Source organism: Pleurodeles waltl, chromosome 11 (assembly GCF_031143425.1).
Source record: "Pleurodeles waltl isolate 20211129_DDA chromosome 11, aPleWal1.hap1.20221129, whole genome shotgun sequence".
Taxonomy (NCBI): domain Eukaryota; kingdom Metazoa; phylum Chordata; class Amphibia; order Caudata; family Salamandridae; genus Pleurodeles; species Pleurodeles waltl.
In genome coordinates, this window is record NC_090450.1 from 820,396,208 (window position 1) to 820,417,486 (window position 21,279).

General features: G+C 43.5%; 1 protein-coding gene across 1 annotated transcript in view; it reads right to left on the reverse strand.

Annotated features, from left to right (window-relative positions):
- The window catches only part of PES1 (pescadillo ribosomal biogenesis factor 1), a 210,061-nt gene that overhangs the window by 26,585 nt on the left and 162,197 nt on the right, over positions 1-21,279 (reverse strand). Inside the window, exon 13 of the mRNA XM_069214643.1 lies at positions 10,010-10,134. Within this exon, the coding sequence (XP_069070744.1) occupies positions 10,010-10,134 (125 nt within the window). The remainder of the gene's footprint in view (positions 1-10,009; positions 10,135-21,279) is intronic.

Consider the following 21,279-nt stretch of genomic DNA (forward strand, 5'->3'; position numbering starts at 1 on the left):
CTTTGTCAAGCAAGATCTTGTGGGCAATAGGGAGCGTAAATCCAAGCACTCTGGTCTATTCATCAGCAAAGAAAGATGCTGCCAACCTGGACAATAAGGGAATATCTCTTTTGCTTTAAAAGCAGGTGTCTGTTTAGGACAAACCCCTGCCCACCCTAAGATGCCTTGCTTTATCATAGGGCTCAGTCTCATGTCACACCAATGGAGTGTTGTGGGCAACAACTCCCTCGAGAATGAGGAGCTCTTTAAACCGGCACATCCTACGTGATAAATACGGATAATAGCACAGAGAGCAAAAGGATTGGAGGGGATAAGAGTTAAAACTATCTCTAGGTGGAACTCAGCTAGTTTACCGTCCCCGTGGGATAGGATTAAAAGAACAAGCACTGGCAATGCCAATAGGTTTTGTCTTAGTTTTTTCTGTTGCATTCTATCTTACTATCTAGCTGGATCATGAATATTAGAATTAATGTTGAAGAATAAGTTACTTACCTTTGGTAACGCCTTATCTGGTAGAGACAGACTAGCCGCAGATTCTTTACCTTAGAATTCTCCCCAGTCACCAGACTATATCTGAAAAAAAAAACTTCAGCATTACCTTTGTGTTTCAGTACAGGGTGTTGTTTGACTCAGTATCGCTGTCATCCTATGAATATGACGTTGACGGAGTCCATATAATCCCTCCTCCTAAGCGCCGACTTCAGTTTCTTCTGGGACTAGAATCCACGCAACAACGCCGAGCCACTACAGAAACTGGCAATGGATCAGTGGATCATCAAGAAAGGTAGATGCAAATTTGATTTACGACAACTAAATTGAAAAACATGGCAATACAATGTCAAGAAAGCAAGACTGAAAAGAAAAAACAGTTCGCAGAGCGGGGAGGATGGGTGGGTCGGTAAGGAATCTGCAGCTAGACTATGTCTCTACCAGATAAGGCGCTACCAAAGGTAAGTAACGTGTTCATCTGATAGAGACAACAATCCGCAGATTCCTTACCTTAGAATTAGATACCAAAGCAATATCAATCACGAAGGAGGGGTCTGCAAACACATTCTACCCAAGTCTTGCATACAAGCCACCGGTCTAACTGAAAAAGTAGTAGACCAGTTACAAGAGAGCTACATAACATGAACAGCCCTAAAGTAGGAGTTGAACCGAAGAGGAGCAAGTTGAAAAAGGACCAAAAACAGTCCCTGAGACAATTGGACCGTAACACCTATCAAGGGGTAACCCCAGAGGATATGAAAAAAGGGGGGAAACGCTACATGTATACTGCTTCAACCAGGATGCATGGGCAAAACCTGCAAGAAGCAGGAAACTTAACGCAGGTAGGGAGAGTAATTCAAAAAACAGAATGCACATCTCCAGGAACACTCAAGGGTAAACCTGAAGAGAGGTGTAACAGAACTGGGAGATACAGAGCGAATCAATAGAAAACACGAAAGGCGTGCCATACCCACAACATACGATGGGTACATAAGGAGGTCTGGAAGATATATGCAGAGACACCCATACGCACAGAAATAAACAAAGACATGGATGTGTCTATGCATATGGGTCAATAGATATGTATAGAGCCAGGAAGACACATGCAGATATAAAAATAGAAATAGACCAATGAAGCAAAAATGATACATAGATATACATGGCTATATACCTATGAAGAAGCATGAATGGCAGGACAGCCCTGTCCCGGTCACTGAGTACCCCTGAGGCACTAGATATTTCCACTAAGTTTTTAGCTCCGTACCTGCGAGGGCGAAGAGTGAGTGTGTGTGTCTCACATTTATTTTTTTTAATTATTTTTGTTATTTTTGATAAAATCATGAATAGGACTATTGAAAAATGTTAGAATTGGATGTTCCAATATTGATTCCAATATTGTTTATGGGGATGTGAATCTTTTTTCTTCAATCACTGTGAATGTGAAAGTCTGTTTTCTCACTTTGTTGGTTGCAAAATGTTTTTTAAGGGGAGTGGGGCACGGTTTCCAAAATGGCTGAGAGAAAGATTGCAAAAATCAAAACCCGTTGCCAATAAAATTGTTTTTTGACACAATCCCGGTCCTGGAATGCGCTTTGCTGTCTGTGCTAAATAATGGAGCTGTTTGTGGACTTGGTGGGATCCTGGCGTCCCTCTTGGTGCACCAGCCAAGCTAGGTGAATGTGACCGTGACCGACAGAAAAGACAGAAGGACTGAGACATCCATGAAGAAGAAAGATGAATGAACAAAGAACATGTGAAAACAAAACAAACGTTTTGAAACCCTATATGTTGCCTATAATAGAGATAGAAGAGGGGCACTTGTACTCCAAGAGGAACCAAACCCCCAACGGATCCAGACCATGGATATGAGGCAGAAATACCATCTCCCGGTACACGAATGGGAAAGGACATCTGTAAAAAAACAAAAAAAAAACAACAAAAAAACCACCAGTAGAATCCTTACTGACACAAGGAACTCTACTAATCTGAAAAGAAGCACTTAGCAAGTTCCCAGTAAGGAACAGCTGAGTATAGAAGAATGACCAAAAGCCTACACCAATAACTCCGAAGAGCAGGGAAGGAAAACAACTTAATCGAGGAAGATCCCCATAGAGAGCACAATCTCCTAGGTGACCCACCATTAGCAGAGTACAACAGAAACCTCCCTTTTTAGAGGTATTAGACCCGTCAGGGGCACCACCACTGTAGGAAAGTGCCACTGTTGGCATGGTTACCACCCCCCCCAACACACACACACACACTTTTTGGCTAGTTTTAATGCCAACTTTGAAAGTGTGCTGGGACCCTGCTAACCAGGCACCCGCACCAGTGTTCTTCCTCTAAAAACTGTATCTTTGTTTTCACAATATGCACAGCCCTTGCAATGTCTCTAAGGGCTGCAGCATGTATTATGCCACCCTAGGGGACCCCTAACCCAGCACAGGCACACTTCCTTGCAGATTGTGCTGTGCTGGTGGGAAGAAAAAGACCATGTTGACATGGCACCACTCTCAGGGTGCCATGCCCACAAACCACTAACATGTGGCATAGGTAAGTCGCCCCTCTAGCGGGCATTACAGCCCTAAGGCAGGGTGCACTATACCACAGGTGAAGGTGTTGCTGCATCAACAATATGCCTCTAAAGTGTCTAAGTCCATTCTTAGACATTGTAAGTGCAGAGTAGATATACTGAGTATAAGGTCTGGGAGTTTGTCATTACGAACTCCACAACTCTATATTGGCTTCACTAAATACTGGGAAGTTTCGTATCAAACTTCTCAACACAATAAACCCACACTGACGCTAGAGTGGGATTTATTGAAAAATGCTCACAGAGGGCATCTTAGAGATGCACCCTGTATGTTAGCCAAACTGTCTGTGCCAGCCTTCCACTTTCAGAAAAGTTTCTGACCACATGGGGTTAGTGCCTTAGTGCACTCTGATCGGATACAAAGCCTGTCCTGGGTGGAGGTGCTTCACACCTCCCCCCTACAGGTACTGTAACACCTGGCGGGGAGCCTCAGAGCCTTAAGCCTCAGAGCCCCGGGGCACACTAGCTAGTGGAGATGCCCCCTCCGTGCGCCCTAAGCCCACGACGTGTGTCCAGGTGGTCCAACCAGCAAGAGCGGTTCCCCAGGTGATTGCAAGCAGGTGCCCACCCTGGGTTGATCTCTCCACCCCTCCACGACGACACCTGCAGAGTGAATTCCAAAGACCCCCCTGACCACGAAACTCCAGACGAAGATATCCAACGCCCAAGAACACACTGAACCTGCAGCCCCCACAATTTGGAGAAACCGACCCCCAGTGCCTCAATGTTCAGCAGGCGTCCCTCCTCCCTGCCCGACTGGTTGTGTGCCCGAGACACCACCCCCCCCCCCCCCCCCCCGGAACCTAGCAGACCCTGGGGTCTCCTCAGAGACCAGCATTGGAAAAAAAAAACCACGTCCTGGTTGCACCCGGCGTCTCCTGTGTCGCTGAGGGTGTGTTTTGTGCCTACTTGTGGCTCCTCCAGTGCTCTTCTAATCCCCACTGGTCTGCCCTTCAAGTTGCGGGTACTTACCTGCAGGCAGACAGGATTCCGAGTACCGCCTGTTTCCGTAGGAGCTCACGTTAAAATTGCTCATCTTTGACCTCTGCACCTGGCCGGCCCAGTGTTGCTGGTGGTGGGTGTTTGGGTTTAACTTGAACCCCAACCAGTGGACTTCCTAGAAACTGGAGACTGAAACTGTAAGTGTTGTACTTACCTGTAAAAAGTTCTAACTTTTCTTCAGAGGTTCTGCTGAAGAATTGTTTCCAGATCCAGTCTGGCCCTGGGTAGAAGTCTAAGGTAAGGAATCTGCTGCTAGTTGCCTCTATCAGATTTAATAAACAACAACAAAAACAACTATTAACGGTTTAGCAAATGTAAAATGAACATTACATTTTTCTAATATTTGTAAACCAGTTAAATAGCAGTTCCTGATGCAGGCTGCAATTATCAACTTTGTGTCAGGTGAGCCCTGGGATAAGGCCATGAAATGGCAATAAACATGCCATAGAGTGGGAGCCCACTGGTGCGTGGAATTATGCTGATCTATGGGTGCAAGCGCGGAAACACATCAGGGAGAAGGCATGGGACTATACAGAGCAGTGGGCAGTGTCTCCGAATATAAAATGGAACACACATATGTTAGGATCACTTTTTACTAAGTCATTTAAACACTGCAAGTTGTATTTTACTTACATGCATTTAAATATTGTAAGGAAATGCCTCCTTGGCATGGTTACCCCCTGACTTTTTGCCTTTGCTGATGCTATGTTTTGAATTGAAAGTGTGCTGAGGCCTGCTAACCAGGCCCCAGCACCAGTGTTCTTTCCCTAACCTGTACTTTTGTATCCACAATTGGCACACCCTGGCATCCAGATAAGTCCCTTGTAAATGGTACCCCAGGTACCAAGGGCCCTGATGCCAAGGAAGGTCTCTAAGGGCTGCAGCATGTCTTATGCCACCCTGGAGACCCCTCACTCAGCACAGACACACTGCTTGCCAGCTTGTGTGTGCTGGTGAGAACAAAACGAGTAAGTAGACATGGCACTCCCCTCAGGGTGCCATGCCAGCCTCTCACTGCCTATGCAGGTATAGATAAGTCACCCCTCTAGCAGGCCTTACAGCCCTAAGGCAGGGTGCACTATACCATAGGTGAGGGCACCAGTGCATGAGCACTGTGCCCCTACAGTGTCTAAGCCAAACCTTAGACATTGTAAGTGCAGGGTAGCCATAAGAGTATATGGTCTGGGAGTCTGTCAAACACGGACTCCACAGCACCATAATGGCTACACTGAAAACTGGGAAGTTTGGTATCAAACTTCTCAGCACAATAAATGCACACTGATGCCAGTGTACATTTTATTGTAAAATACACCCCAGAGGGCACCTTAGAGGTGCCCCCTGAAACCTTAACCGACTATCTGTGTAGGCTGACTGGTTCCAGCAGCCTGCCACAACCGAGACATGTTGCTGGCCCCATGGGGAGAGTGCCTTTGTCACTCTGAGGCCAGTAACAAAGCCTGCACTGGGTGGAGATGCTAACACCTCCCCCAGGCAGGAGCTGTCAACACCTGGCGGTGAGCCTCAAAGGCTCACCCCTTTGTGCCAGCACCGCAGGACACTCCAGCTAGTGGAGTTGCCCGCCCCCCTCCGGCCCCCACTTTTGGCGGCAAGGCCGGAGAAAATATTGAGAATAACAAGGAGTCGTCACTGGCCAGTCAGGACAGCCCCTAAGGTGTCCTGAGCTGAAGTGACTAACTTTTAGAAATCCTCCATCTTGCAGATGGAGGATTCCCCAATAGGATTAGGGATGTGACCTCCCTCCCCTTGGGAGGAGGCAGAAAGAGGGTGTACCCACCCTCAGGGCTAGTAGCCATTGGCTACTAACCCCCCAGACCTAAACACACCCTTAAATTTAGTATTTAAGGGCTTCCCTGAACCTAAAACTTTAGATTCCTGAAACTACAAGAAGAAGAAGACTGCCGAGCTGAAAAACCCCTGCAGAGGAAGAACAGAAGACACCAACTGCTTTGGCCCCAGACTTACCGGCCTGTCTCCTGCCTTCCAAAGAAACCTGCTCCAGCGACGCTTTCCAAGGGACCAGCGACCTCTGAATCCTCTGAGGACTGCCCTGCTTCAAGAAAGACAAGAAACTCCTGAGGACAGCGGCACTTCTCCAAAAGAACTGCAACTTTGTTTCAAGGAGCAGATTTAAAGACCCCTGCAACTCCCCGCAAGAAGCGTGAGACTTGCAACACTGCACCCGGCGACCCCGACTCGACTGGTGGAGAACCAACACCTCAGGGAGGACCCTCCGGCGACTCCGAGTCCGTGAGTAACCAAAGTTGTCCCCCCTGAGCCCCCACAGCGACGCCTGCAGAGGGAATCCCGAGGCTCCCCCTGACCGCGACTGCCTGAACTCCATTTCCCGACGGCTTGAAAAGACCCTGCACCCGCAGCCCCTAGCACCTAAAGGAACGGAACTCCTGTGCAGGAGTGACCCCCAGGAGGCCCTCTCCCTTGTCCAGGTGGTGGCTACCCCGAGGAGCCCCCCCCTTGCCTGCCTGCAACGCTGAAGAGATCCCTTGGTCTCTCGTTGATTTACATTGAAAACCCGACGCTTGTTTCTACACTGCACCCGGCCGCCCCCGTGCCGCTGAGGGTGTACTTTTTGTGTGAACTTGTGTCTCCCCCGGTGCCCTACAAAACCACCCTGGTCTGTCCTCCGAAGACGCGGGTAATTACCTGCTGGCAGACCGGAACCGGGGCACCCCCTTCTCTCCATTGAAGCCTATGTGTTTTGGGGACCTCTTTGACATCTGCACCTGACCGGCCCTGAGCTGCTGGTGTGGTAACTTTGGGGTTGCTCTGAACCCCCAACGGTGGGCTACCGTGGACCAAAAACTGAAACCTGTAAATGACTTACTTACCCGTGAAACCTAACAATACTTTACCTCCCCCAGGAACTGTGAAAATTGCACTGTGTCCACTTTTAAAACAGCTTATTGTGTTTTATGTAAAAAGTATACATGCTAATGTAATGATTCAAAGTTCCTAAAGTACTTACCTGCAATACCTTTCAAATGAGATATTACATGTAGAATTTGAACCTGTGGTTCTTAAAATAAACTAAGAAAATATATTTTTCTATAACAAAACCTATTGGCTGGATTTGTCTCTGAGTGTGTGTTCCTCATTTATTGCCTGTGTGTATGTACAACAAATGCTTAACACTACTCCTTTGATAAGCCTACTGCTCGACCACACTACCACAAAATAGAGCATTAGTATTATCTCTTTTTGCCACTATCTTACCTCTAAGGGGAACCCTTGGACTCTGTGCATACTATTCCTTACTTTGAAATAGTGCATACAGAGCCAACTTCCTACAAATATGTATTTATATACATTTATATAGCACTTATTCACGTGTTGCACACTACAACATGTGGGGTTTATGGTTGGCAGTGTGTTTGCTTTCTTTCGAGCCTATTTGGAAAGCGGTTTCATTTCCTGACAAACAATACTCGACCAGCAAACATGTCTACGAGAAGCATGAGCAATTTGAAAAGGTCCAATGTCCTGGTTTGACTACATTTCCCTAACTTGACCTAAGCTTCCTTCATCCTCTTACGACAAAAACAGCACATGGGTTATAGTTTGACTATAGCCTTCCCCAGAATGATTTAATGTTGCACAGGGTGTGAGGTCAAGGGCACCGATGGCATCGCCCTCCGAGATTTCAGAAATATAACACGAATAACTCCCTGAACTTTAGTCACAAACACACATTTTTTTCATATGCTTTAAGTCATAGAATTGTGTGTTCACTGTTCGAATGGTTTTACTGCAATCTTCTGCAAAGTTTAAAACTCTCTATTGAGAGAATGTTAAAAGGCGGGGGATATACCCACAAGTAGGTTTCTGTGTGCTACAGAGGGGAAGGGCTACTTTTAAATTTGTTTCATAGAGAAGCGTCTTAGGTTTCACCTTACCGGCTAAAGTTGCATTTCATTAGTGAGTCCTGGGAACTAGGCAGCCCTCATGCTCAAGGATGCAAACCACAAAATGCCTGCAAGGCAGAAGTGCCTGAGGACAACTCCCCTCTTCTTCTTGACAACCCCCTCTGACAGCCCGCCACTTGACCCTGAAAGAGAAAGACAACCCCAGAGCTGGCTGCAGGGCAGAGCGTACGGTACCCTTCCAGGAAGGAATAGCTCCCCACTCTACCGGCACAGGTGCTAAAGGTTGTTGACTGGATGTTTAATGTGATTAACTGTGAGCACTTACGAGTGGGCTCTACTTTGTGACAAAAGTAACTTTTGCTAACAGAGACTCTGAAAAATCATGGCGGCACATGTTCTACACCCATGTATGAAACAACTGCTGTACCCTGTGCTTTTTTAAGTCTGCCTACCAAGGATACACACACCTTGACACCAACTCTGTCCTAGTCAGACTTCAAATGCAATGAACATAGCTGCCACTTTTCCGTATGCTTGTGTGAAATTTCTATTGTTGGTGTGTGCTTACGTGTGACACTTGCGTACTTCAAGTGGGACACTCTGAGTGACACTACTGAAAGGTGACTGAATAGCAAGGGTGACCCAGAGGATGTACAGTGTCCAATGGCAAGTGACCGGAAGGAGTTCTAGGTCCCAAAGCAACACGGCAGCATGAATGGAAGAAAAGAGCAGGAAGTGAAGCAGAGGACGTGCTGGCCAATCAGAAGCACGTAAATTAGAATGCATTGGACCAAGCCAATGGTAAGTCCAGGTAAATAAGTGGCGGGTTCGAAGCACCTTGTAAGATTTTTTTTTTCATCAACAAAAGATTTCAAAAGCGCAGCACCCAAGTGCACGTGTGCAGGCGAAACCTAAAAAGGTAGGGAAGAACTTCAACCCTAATACGAGTATGGTCAAATTGTTTCTGCCCTTCTAATAGACTTCATTAGGTTTTGTGGCATTCACCAGGCCTGTGATCAGTCATTCTGCTAAAGTAAATGCTAAGTAAAGGTACAACCACTGGTTTGGTAATATGGAGTATGAATCCACAGTTAGCTTAATCTGTAAGTATAACATTGCAACATGGAGACAAATACTCAACATATAGCAATTACAGACTCTGACCAATTTCCAGAGCTCGTTTCTTCAACCTCTTACGTGCTCACCTCTTAGATTAGGTCTCACAATCAGGCTACACATTTAAAAAAAAAAAGAAGAAAATTGGTGAAGGAAGCGAAAGATTCACAGTGGATCACCAAAACATAGGATGACTTCCTTATCATGGACAATCCGTTAACACCTTACTCCTCATGTTACTGAAGATCTGTACCCCCCTGGAAGACCAATAGCCTCAAGTTAAGAATGTCTACTGAAGTCTCTATCACAATTTACAGATCTCTTTTTGAGATTCCTGGTGACCTCCATGCACTCCTATCTCTAGGATACCAAGGAGACCTTAAACATTTTGCAGGAGCTAGGGTTTGGCCCCCTAAACCTAGTAAAGGGTAACAGAAGGAAAGAAACCATACTCTCATACTGGGGTTGAAGTTCTTCTCTAACTTTTCTCTTTTAATCCCACCCATGAGGACACAAAGTAGCTGAGTTCTACCAAAACGTAGTTAAACCCATATCCTCTCTTGTCTTTTTGCACTCTGCATCACCACCCATACCTGTAGCTCACATAAGAGGTGCCCATTTAAAGAGTTCCTTTCAATCAAGGGATTTATAGCCTACAACACCATTGGTGTGACATGAGGAGGAACTCTACGATTTGTAATGGCTTTTGTTCTAAAAAAAGAAAAAAAAAAAAACACCTGCTTTTAAAGCAACAGAGACATTTCCTTATTTTCCAGGTCGGCAGCATCTTGTGATTCTGGTGAACAGATCAGAGTATTTGTTGTGTGTTATATTCAGAATAGGAGTCAGTACTTGCAGGTCTTTAAACACTCCTCGGTCCTTTTTTGTATCTTAGATGGTAAATCATTACCTTGTCTTGTGATCTCTGCTCCATCTTCTTTAGTTGCACATTTTCCTCTGAGTCATCCTCTTCGTTTTCAGACTGCTCTTCATCTTCTTCATCCTCCTCTTCTTCCTCCTCAGAAGCACTATCTTCTATTAAAGAAAACAGATAACCATCAATGGACATGTAACAATAAAACTGCTAAACACCACTTCCATTCAAGTCCATTAAGAGACTCTTGCCATCCTCTCCCTTTTGGTCTCTCCGGCTGTCTCTCAGTCTATCACTCTCTGCTTCTCACAGCCACCCACAGTAAATCGCCCATACTTGCAGCCTTTCTCTCACAGCTCAATCCCTGTGTGCATGACCCACTTCTCAGATCCCTAAAAATATCACATTTGAAGATCACGATTTTAATCAGCTTGCAAGATGTTGGGTAAACAGGGTTGCGGAGCTGGATAAGGGGAGTAGAAATTGGCAAAAGCAGAGGGGCTGATAAAAGTTAACTGACGGGAGAAACATCTTTACTCTTCCAGACCGTTCCTTGGTGTATATAAATCTTAAAATCACATATTCAAGAAGAGGGCAGTTTCACAAAATAGGCAACATAGGCCAGGCTAGGCACCTGGTGAAAGATTTTTAAGAATGGTTTACACTAAGTTAGGACTGGCAACTGAACACTTACATCTAAGTTGCAAGTTTACAGAAAGTATGCAGAATGCTTAGTTGGCTGCTCTCCAAAAATAGGCAGTATGGCTTAAAGGTAATAGAAGCTTTCTTTTCTATGGATCTCTAGCTTCACAAATTCCACCATAGCTCAAAGCGTTCTGCGGTACGGCTCATCTTTTGGGGGTTTCAATGTAAACTCTAAGAGAACACTTTGCAGCCATTTATGCATCCATTCAAGACTTGTATAGCTAAATGGTGTAAAATCACCTATTCAATTAAAAATGCATAAACAGGTCTCCATATCTCTAAATGGAAGTGGCAGCAGGTGGGCATGGACTGACCAAGATGACTCCAAGTGCCTGAAGCTCCCCATCTCCCTTACCTACCTGCACCTTGATGTCCCAGGCAAAACGAGATTAAGGCACTCTGGCGGTCTGGTGCCTTTTATATAGTTTGGAGTTTCTGCAACTCTTTTCTAAATGTAGCCACTGCATCACATGGCAGCCTAGATTACACAAGGCATGTTTGTACATCTCCTCTGCAGCTTTGATTTGAAGGGCGATTCACACCTACTTGCATGCAGTTACATTTTGTCTCAGGCTATACATGATTACCAGCAAGTGCACCAATACGGAGTTACGTTCTCATTGTGTAGATGGTGTTTTGTATGGCAGACCTTTCTTCAGTCATTTTCCTGCTTGACCCAGATGATCCAGGGATTCTTTCTGAACCTCCCCTCAAAATATCTTTTATACTTTGTCAAATCTTCAACTTAGGAAAGTTGAGGCATGTTTCGTCCAGCTAGTGATGGGTCTATTTGGCAAATGAAGGGATGAGGTATCAACATACTCCCATTTGGTTCTGGTGGTGAGATGTTCTAAACTGTCATCAACACACAAGCAATTAGGATCCAAGCCATGTGGTTGACTAAACGTTTGCCACCCCAACCAAGTTATACACAATACACAACTTCTGGCACCAGATGCACAATACTGCCTCAAGACACTGGATATCTGCCCACTGAACAACACACCTCTTACCAATCGACATATCTAGCATTTAAAATAATTCAACTTAAGCTCACCACATCCACAAATAACAAGAAAGATGTCACATCTTGGACAAAGATCCATCCAAGCAGAACAGCAATCTAAAGCTGAGCAATGAAACAACCACACACTACAGCATAAACAAATGCTAAAGTTCTTCAGCAGCCACATCCACACACAATCACCCACATAGATCAATAACCCGATTTACCCGGTCACTAGCCCATACAGTCTATAACTAAACACTACACTAATTTATTCCATCGCTACCGACCATTATCCAGTAGGACTCGCCTCTGAACAATATGTAACATAACTAAATACAATGATGTCAGCCAATGAAAATCCGAGGATCTTAAATGGCACAGTTATGAAAGCACTTAAGGACCATATAAATGGTGGACCTGTGCTAAGGAAATGCACTTAACAAACTACATCGGTGAAATCAGTTTTCAAGCCACAAGTCCATTCAGTCTCCATCTGAGTGGACTCTTGTGTATGGCAACTACAGGCATGCTTGCCACATCCTGGATATTGCGCTGTTGAGATGATGGTAGTCCCAGCCCATACCATGTATCTTCCTCCAAAGGCTCAGAGCAGGAGACTGGACATGCTCAATGAACCAAACTCACTATTACCAAGCTTGGCAGAACTTAATGAGGAGCAAAAAGGACACTAACCAGCTGATACATAAACCCATGAAGAAAATCAAGGACATTCACATTAAAATGTTACAAATGGATGAAGGGGTATAAAGAAAAAATATGGTAACGCTATCAGCGTACTCAAAGATGCCTGTCTGACTCTGGTGAATGAAACTGATATGGCTACTAGAACTGTGTACCTAGTTGTAAAAGTCAATTACTCTGTAGGCACTTGGAAACAATGATATGGAAAATATATTTCTTGGGTACGGTCTGTGGTTTTGAGAGTTTCTTTAAACGTTGGACTTGTATGTTTTAATTTGGTGGCTGTATGCAATTTTTTTTTTTTTTTTTTTTTTACAAATGTTCTTATGCTACTTTAAAATGCCCGTGCAATAAACGGAGACGTCTGGTACAATGTGGTTATCCTGTGAAGGATTAGGGGTAGAGGTGGGCAAGGGGTTGAAGTGGCAGTGAGTCCCTTTAAGTTACACACCTGCTGTGGTTGACTAGTGGTCCATCCAACAAATTTACTCCTGGGTTTCATCAATGAACGTAGGCAGCATTTAGTGGCATATAGAAAATTTGAGGAGTCAAATTAAATATGTGTATAGGCAATCCCATCAAGTGGGGGGCACACTGTCACTTTTAAGAGACTTGCCTTTCAATGTAGTAGAAGCCCAGGAAGCAAAGAGATAGAAAGAAGCTGAAAGGGTGTGTTAAAATTGGGTGGGGCTGGTATTTAGAACTGCTATCCCTCTGTCAAAGTAGGAAAGCTTGCAACACTTCCGTTTATCTCTGGGCAGCAACTTGTTGCTACAGTTCTTATGTTACAAGACCATGCCCATGGATTTAATAAGATCATATTTGTTATTCTGTTTTTTATATATATCAAGGCATCAGAGTGCTAAACAACAAATGTAGATATGACTCTAAAAGGGCTACCATACCAACACCACCAATAGTGAATACACCTAAAAAGTATACCATCAAAGAAGTGGGAATATTAGAACAGTACACCATGCCATGTTTCACAAGACTTGGGCAGCTAGGATATATGATCCTGGCAGACCCAATCTCCATTACTTTGTTGATTTCTTTGCTAGAAGGGCTCCCTATCTGAAGGCAACGACCCTACATGGTAGAATTTGATACATTTTTGATCCTTGATGGAGAACTATCTAGACACAGGAGGGTAAATTATGGTCAGGTATTGCCAGACATCACTAACAGATTGGAAATTTATTTATGTGCACTCTTTTCAATCAAATATTACTAACTACATTATGAAAATGTAATGGCCTCCCTGTTTAATTATTTGACATCGACCCGGTTCTATTGGAACTGATGCTTCCAAGCCAACCATCTCCAACTCTAAGATGGAAGTTCAATCTCACCATGCTTGGATACAGGGACCTTGGAAACAACAAGACAGCAAGGAAAAGAAACTGATTAGACAAAACCTGTGTAATTAATGTGTTAAAGATAGTGGCCCATGGTTTGTGCTTTAATTTTGGTCTCATAAAAAAAACTGCTGTAGAGATTACAACTTGTTAAAAAGCTCAAGTATGCATTAGGACAACTAAGTTGAGGCTGAAATATTATACTAACTGGAGAGGTTAATGTGTTGGATAGATAAAATATATCCTCACCAACAAGGCAGAGAAATATTTGCAATGTAGACACAAAGACATTTTGAGCAGGGAGAGACTCCGGACTTCTCTCAACATAAAAAATGTAAATGGGGAATTTTAGGTTTGTAAATTATCTGGTTGGTGTAAATAAGCAACTTTTACTACACTGACGAGACTGATATGCAGACCTCCTGCGCAGCATCAACCCTTGGATTTGGCAATTTTTCAGACTAATTACTTTCTCAGAACTAGTAAGATCAGGAAAACTAAGCACTCCTTTCTACAAAGAAGAAATACTTCAAAGGCCTATGAACAAGCAAGATGGCAGCCCAGACAATCTACATTCAGACCTACACCATCTTCTTAATTTCTTCCACCTAAGAAATTGCAGACAACAAATGACGAGTTTACTTTGTGTTCCCTTCCTTTCCTTATAAGGTGCAGCTACTGTATAGTTTTTGAAACAGAGTTGAGGACTTGCTAAGTGTCCGACAAAGTGACTGGAGCCTCTTCTCCGAGTATTACTCCCTAGGGATCAGACAGAGGTTATAGTGTGGAGGCACACTGATAATATGTGCCAACTAACTACCATCCCTTTAGGCTCGGGCAAAGTGGCATGAAGCTGAGAATGCAAATGACCAAGTTTGGCGAGAATTTAAGTTTAAGAAGCAGGGCATTTTTGAAATTAGAGATTTACTTCAGCAAAGTATTAAAGGGCTTCAAAATGTATTAACACGTCCTTCCCCCTGTGTATGGACCTAAACAACCTTTTTCTTTGGCCTCTTTCCCGTGCACCTTAATAATAGTATCTCTTGCAGCAGCAATAACGTTGGCAGATGATATGATGGGCATTGGAATTAAGAAAAAAAAAAATATCATAAAACATCACATTATGCTCATAACTTTCTGCTGCATATCTGAGCTCGCCACAATGATCTAAACTATTTTTTTATTTTTTCACTAAGACAAATGTACTGTGCCTGCATATTGGCTTAAACTAGCTGCATTTTAACTGATGCCATTAAAGTCCAGGATAACAGTACTGACCTTCCCTCCGAATGCTCGTTTCAGGGGCAGGAAAATTTACTTAATAACCCAGATCTGAGTCTCTAGCTTGCTCAAAACTGTGTATTACCACCTTAGAGGCTTGCTGTAGTGGGATATCTCACCACTAACTTTGACAGAAACAAGATCTGAACAAACTTAGTTTATTTCTCTCTCAAATGATGCTGTACCCCAGTTAAGGCCTCTGTGATTCTTAACTCTTACTGCAGCAGGTATTTTTTGAGAAACAAAGCAAGAATTGGAATGATTCTGTTGGTATTAAAGATGGTCACACCTGTGGATGCGTTGGTGTACCCAACTCCAACAGCCATCAACTGGTGGTCCAATTGAATTAACCCAACAGATGTATAACTAACAAAACTTCAGTCTGAAAAAGGATAAAGGCCTTTCATCCATTTCTATTCTTAATTATGTTAAGCAACAACCCTGTTATGGGGAAAAAACCCACACTGGGCCAGAGAACAGAACAGACCAAAGGATAACACAAACTCCCTTCTAGCCCCTGTTCACAATACTACAGCCATTCTATAGGTTATGGTTAGTGGCCATACCAAAAGAAGTTCAGAGAACAGTAACTGACATGTACTCAATACCCATAGACTCAAACGTCTTAATCAGTTGGTTTGTAAAATAGATATGCCTTCTAAGACTGGATTTTTGACATTTCTCCAAATTAAAACCAGTTTAAAATGATCCAGAGACTTTATATTACTCCTCTTAAATGACATCAAATGTCACCCATGCTTTGATCGTGCCCAAGGATACAACCTTTACAAGCACAGGAGCTGCCTGATTACCTCAACCCACCCATTGTTAAATGCCAAGCAGCATAAGAAGCTAGTTCAGACTGCTTTACTTTCAGCTAATAAAACCAAAATTCTAGCCTACAAGTTTCCTCATCCACCCATTACAACCTTTGCTGAGCTAAAGGATTTCAAACAAAGTGACGTCATATGATTGTGCAAAAGTTATGGTGAATCTGAGGTTTTCCGACCACATCAGTGTATTGCTCTCATTTTTTTTTTTTTTTTACTTAGCTACTGCTGGTTAACACGTACAAAAAGAGCAAATCTAATACTTGATGATGAACCAAGTGTTGAGAAATGTTGAAATTGTAAGGTGCAAACTGCCTAGGCAGTGCGACAATGGGAAATCATGTGAAAAAATAACTTACTAATCAAAATCCATCAATGAAGCTTCAAACAAATGGAAGGGAATATTTGTTATCTTCTGTGAAATGAGCATATCTGAACTACTTAAACCTTAACACAATCTTCTGTCAGAACCTAGATCATATCTTACAGCTCAAACCTGGCACAATGGGCGAACCATTATCCACCCTGAGGCATCACTATCTCTTCTCACTGCACTCTATTTGTTCAGGATGAGATGCTTCAGAAACATGTTGGGCTCAAGTCAGAGAAGACCAGAATGCTGAACATTTCAGAGTTATGATCGGGTACCAGGCCTTCCAGCCTCAATCAGACCATGCTACTATTGCTGAATGCCCTAGAAGGATAGTTTTGTCATCATGCCCTTCACCCCCTAAAATCAAGTTGAAGTTCAATAGAAGCGGATTCATGAGCCCATCAGCCATGAAGTCCTAAAAATGTGGCTGAGACAGAGTTGTTACCAGGACTATTGTCTTGAATAAAAGCTCACAAATTTAAAGAAAACTAAACAGTGTCGATATATTTCCAGTAAAATGACCATATGATTCAATGATTAATCACAAAATAACAAATATTACTCTTCCATTAGGATTATAGGGTTCTCATTATGGCCTGTTGATTTAGCTGTATTCACTTTAAGGAGCGGATTGTGATATAGGTGGAGAGAGTATATATCTTTGTTAATGTATTTAGTATATGAATCATCATGATTTTAATGTGTGGGAAATAATTATGATACACTACACAGTTGGAGAATGTAACTATTTAGATATGGCTGAACCTCACACTGTAGTGAAAAGGCACTATTTGATTTGACTTGCTAACAACACAGGTACGTCAAAGTAGGCAGGGAACTAGTATCCAATAGTGAGGGTTTGGGGAAGTGGTGCAAGTGAGGAATATTAAAGGGAGAGTCAAACAAGTTGTGGTTCTCATTCATGGGTCATAGGAAATTTTGCTCTCCAAAAAGCAAAACCTGCTGAAAGGAATTACACAATTTTGCATGAAAGCAGAACTTTATTACGGATAAAGCTGCTTCCCGATTTATTCAATTTCATTCAGTAATTTTTGAGATTTTTGCATTACAAATCTGTCAAGGTGGTTTCAAGGAGTTAAATAAATTGTATATCTTGATAGTCAGTTCAAACACATCCAAGGGCCTGGGTCTGAGGATTGTTAAAGGACCCAAATATGAAAAATGAATCTGAGGGAACAAGGAAGGAAAATAGTACTTGCCCTGTAAACATCTGTATGTGTAGTACTGTAGATTTACACTGTGTACTCCTGCCATCCAGTGATATTGGGCTCAGGTGTTTGCAAGTTATTTTTCTTTGAAGGAAGTCTTTTGAGTCCATGATAGACTGTTTTTGGACAGCGGGTAAGAGTATTATGGAGTGGCAAGTGAAAATAGTATGGTGCACATGGCACTGTGAAAAGTGAAATAAATTAGAAAAGAAGAGATCTCCAAAAAGAACCACATCCTTTTGGGAAGGAAGGTATGTACATATGAAACTCCAGCACTACATGCTACGAACAGATGCTTATAGTGTAAGCAACCCTTTTCAGTTTATAGCATATGTTGCTGTAAATACACATTCTCTGCACAGACTATAAAGTAGTACCGCCGACAAGCAGTGGTTAGTATGCAGCTGATGCAGATGTTTGAAATAAAGTCTTTAAGACTCTCTGGCTCAGATATAAACACAATAGTGTTTGGCAAAAGTGTGTGAGGTTGACCAAATAGCTACTTTACATGTAACACCTAGGGGACTACTGCCACAAAAGTCCATGTTGCTGCCTTTTTTGTGTAGTCTGTGCCCTGAGAGCAACAGGGAGTGTTCTTTTGGCTTTGGGATAGCAAATTTGGATGACTTTGATTATCTAACTTGCAATACCACGTTTAGAAATTGCTTGACCCTTATGTGATTTAGCAAAGGCTAGGAACAGCTAGTCTGCTTTGGAAAAGGGCTTGGTCTGGTCAAAGTAGTACATGAGAGGCCATTTAACATCTAGTCTGTGGTGAGATCAATCTGCTACTAAGTCTGGTTGAGAGAAGAAGAAAGAGAGCTACAACAGTTCTGGTGAGATGAAAGATGGAACCCAATTTAGGGAGCAACCTTGGGTTACTTCTGAGTACAACCCTGACTCTGTGTGGGTCCCTATCTGGTGAGGGATGATTTGTATTTTTTTTTTTTTTGGCTTGCGTTCAATTTGTCTTGAACTTTTGTAGGATGGATTTCTCAGTCATCGGAGCTGGATGTCGAAAGAGTCTTCAGTGCCAAAAATGGTTCGGAGAAGACTGTTTAAGCGTCAAAAGGGCTCTTAGCTTCATAGGACCTTCTGGAACATGAGACTCAGCAACCGAGGAGGGGTAAAGCCTATGTATGGAGGCCTTGAGGGATCCTAGGCCTGTGGTAGATACAGACCAGTGCCCAAGGCAGCAGCGACCCTGAGGGCTGCAAAGTTGTGAACATGGTACTCAATACCTGACCCCAATGGCGTGGTGCTCTGCCTCTACACCATGCCTCTTTGGAGGGTCTACTCTGAGGATCGGTGTGGTCGGTTTCAGTCCTTGCAGAGGTCTTTGTCTGCAGACCAGCGGGAGTCAAGGGAAAAAGGACTTTTTACTTTATTATGGTCAGACTCTGGGAATGCCAGAAGGGCCAGTGTCCTTGATGTCAAGCAGCACTTGGTACCGAAGATGTCAGTGACACCCTCAGACGATTGCTGCTGCATCTTTTGATGTGCCCAACGCCTCTCCTAACACTATTGATCGGGTTCTTTGCATGGCACTGGAAATAGTTCTGTACAGGTGACCGTTCCATCTGTGAGCATTCTTTACAAAGACTCTGACAAAAATGAGATACACTTGACCCGGGAGAGGGTCCGTGGCCCTAGAGGTTGGGAAACAATTGACTGAAGTTCACTCTTCAAAGAATGCTGTTGAAAGCACATACAAAGAAAGGGTTTTCAAGTATCTGTGTCAAATTTTACCGTATGGGCCCAGGGGACTGTGGTGGACACGTCGAATCTCACAGCCCACTGCTGCATATCCAACCAATTTAAAATGGAGTCGGCGCCCAAACTGCATCCATTATTTCAAAAGACCTTCTTTGAAGAAAAACAACTTGCAAGCCCAACACTAGATGGCAGGAGTATGTAGAGCAGATGTATCTACATCAACATATGCTGGAAGCACATATTTTTCCCTTGCCCACATGAGTAATGCAGACACTTTAAGGATCCACAAATCCAAACATCAAGAATGGCTGGCGACAACTCAAAATTGCAATGGGGCAGCCATTACAGGACGCAAATATTTGAAGTCTGAGTCCTTGAAAAGTGTGTTAGGTGGGTTGTAAGGAGCAGGGCAAAAGAACATGACCAGCTAGCTTAGTACCATGGGAGCAGGGAGCACAGAACATGATTGCTGGTACAGTCCTGTGTCTAGAGTCCACTGTACAGATGCATGGAAGCTGGCAAAGGCCCTGACCCAAGGACTGACCCTGTTGCCAGGCCACTGTTTGCAGTGAAAGGCCGCAAGCAGTTGGTACAGTGGCTGGTACAGGGACAAGCTGCAGGCCTGGTTTCCGCTCAGTGTCTGCTTTGAACGACCATAAGCTGTGCATGGGTCTAATCCACTGATTGCACAAAAGCCAAGCAGGCACCCATAGTGGCAGCGCATGGATAGCTTGTACAAGCAGGATATCATATGAACATGAAAGCTGCATGTAGAAGAACTTATAAAAATAACTAACCAAACCTTGCTGAAGGTAAGACATTGTTAATTTTACTTCTATTAATTAAAATTCTTCTAAAAACAAAATCACTGTAAATAAGGCAGTTAAAGTGATGTTGCAGTTAACATTTTCATGCGAAAAACCCCCCACAGAAATTAATCAGCTATAGTTAGCCTTGTTTCTGTGCCATTGGCCCCGACCCAACACGTAATAGCGGAGATGCCAAAGCAAATTACATCAAACTAAAAGTTTGCCTTGTTAACCCCATAACTGCCGACATCACATACCACTTCAATAGGCACAACAGTTTAGGCTCACACTGAAAGCTACACTGTTTTGAAAGGAGAAATCATTATTACTATACTGAATCAATTAAGAATGCAAAGTATGCCTTTCATACTACAGGTTATCTAGGGGGGAATGCGATGCAGGCAGAACCTGTTCCGATCTGTTAGGAGCATGAGTTCAGATGGGGGAGGAGCGCAGGGCTGGGACGAAATCAAGGCCATGTACGCAAATCATGCTGAGCATGGGCAAATGGCCATGTGCTCTGGGCATGTTCGTAAGCCGACTAGGTGCATCATCTGCCACAATGCTTTATGGGTACATGGGAGACGGTGGTGCTGTCGGGGATATGGACAGTACTGTCGGCCAAGATATACTACATCAAGATGGACAACTCCAAGAACTTCATTTTACAAGGGCAGAAGAGAGTACTTCGCCCAGTCTCCCCTTTCAATCTTCTCATGTAACACCAAGGAAAATGTTACTTACCCAGTAAGCATCTGTTTGTGGCATGTAATGATAAAGATTCACATACTTAGCATACTCCTGCCATCTAGTATTGAGCTCAGATGCCTGCAAGTTGTTTTCTTTGAAGAAAGTCTTTTGAGTCACAAGGTACATTAACTTCTATTGCTAGTAAACCGCATGGTCATCAACTCCATTGTTATATTATTTTCCCGCAAGGTGGATGAGGATGCAATGTGAAGCATTTCATAGTATAGTGAAATGTCCAGGCTAAAGGAATCTGTGATAACCCAAAAAAGTAACTCTAACAAACACAGGTGTTTGGGGAAGACGGTGGGCCTATGTGAATTTTCAGCACTATATGAACAAGCGTACAAGCTAATTACCTTCGGTAACCATATATCTGGTAGAGACATATTCTAGTTGCAGATTCCTTACCTTTGAATTTTCCCCCAGGCGTCAGACTGGATACAGAGATGTTTTGTCCGAGCAATACCCTTGCGTGTCGGTAGATAGCGTTGGTCCACTCAGCGGGCGTTGTTGGCGTCGTAGTCGCCGTGATGACGTCAGGAGT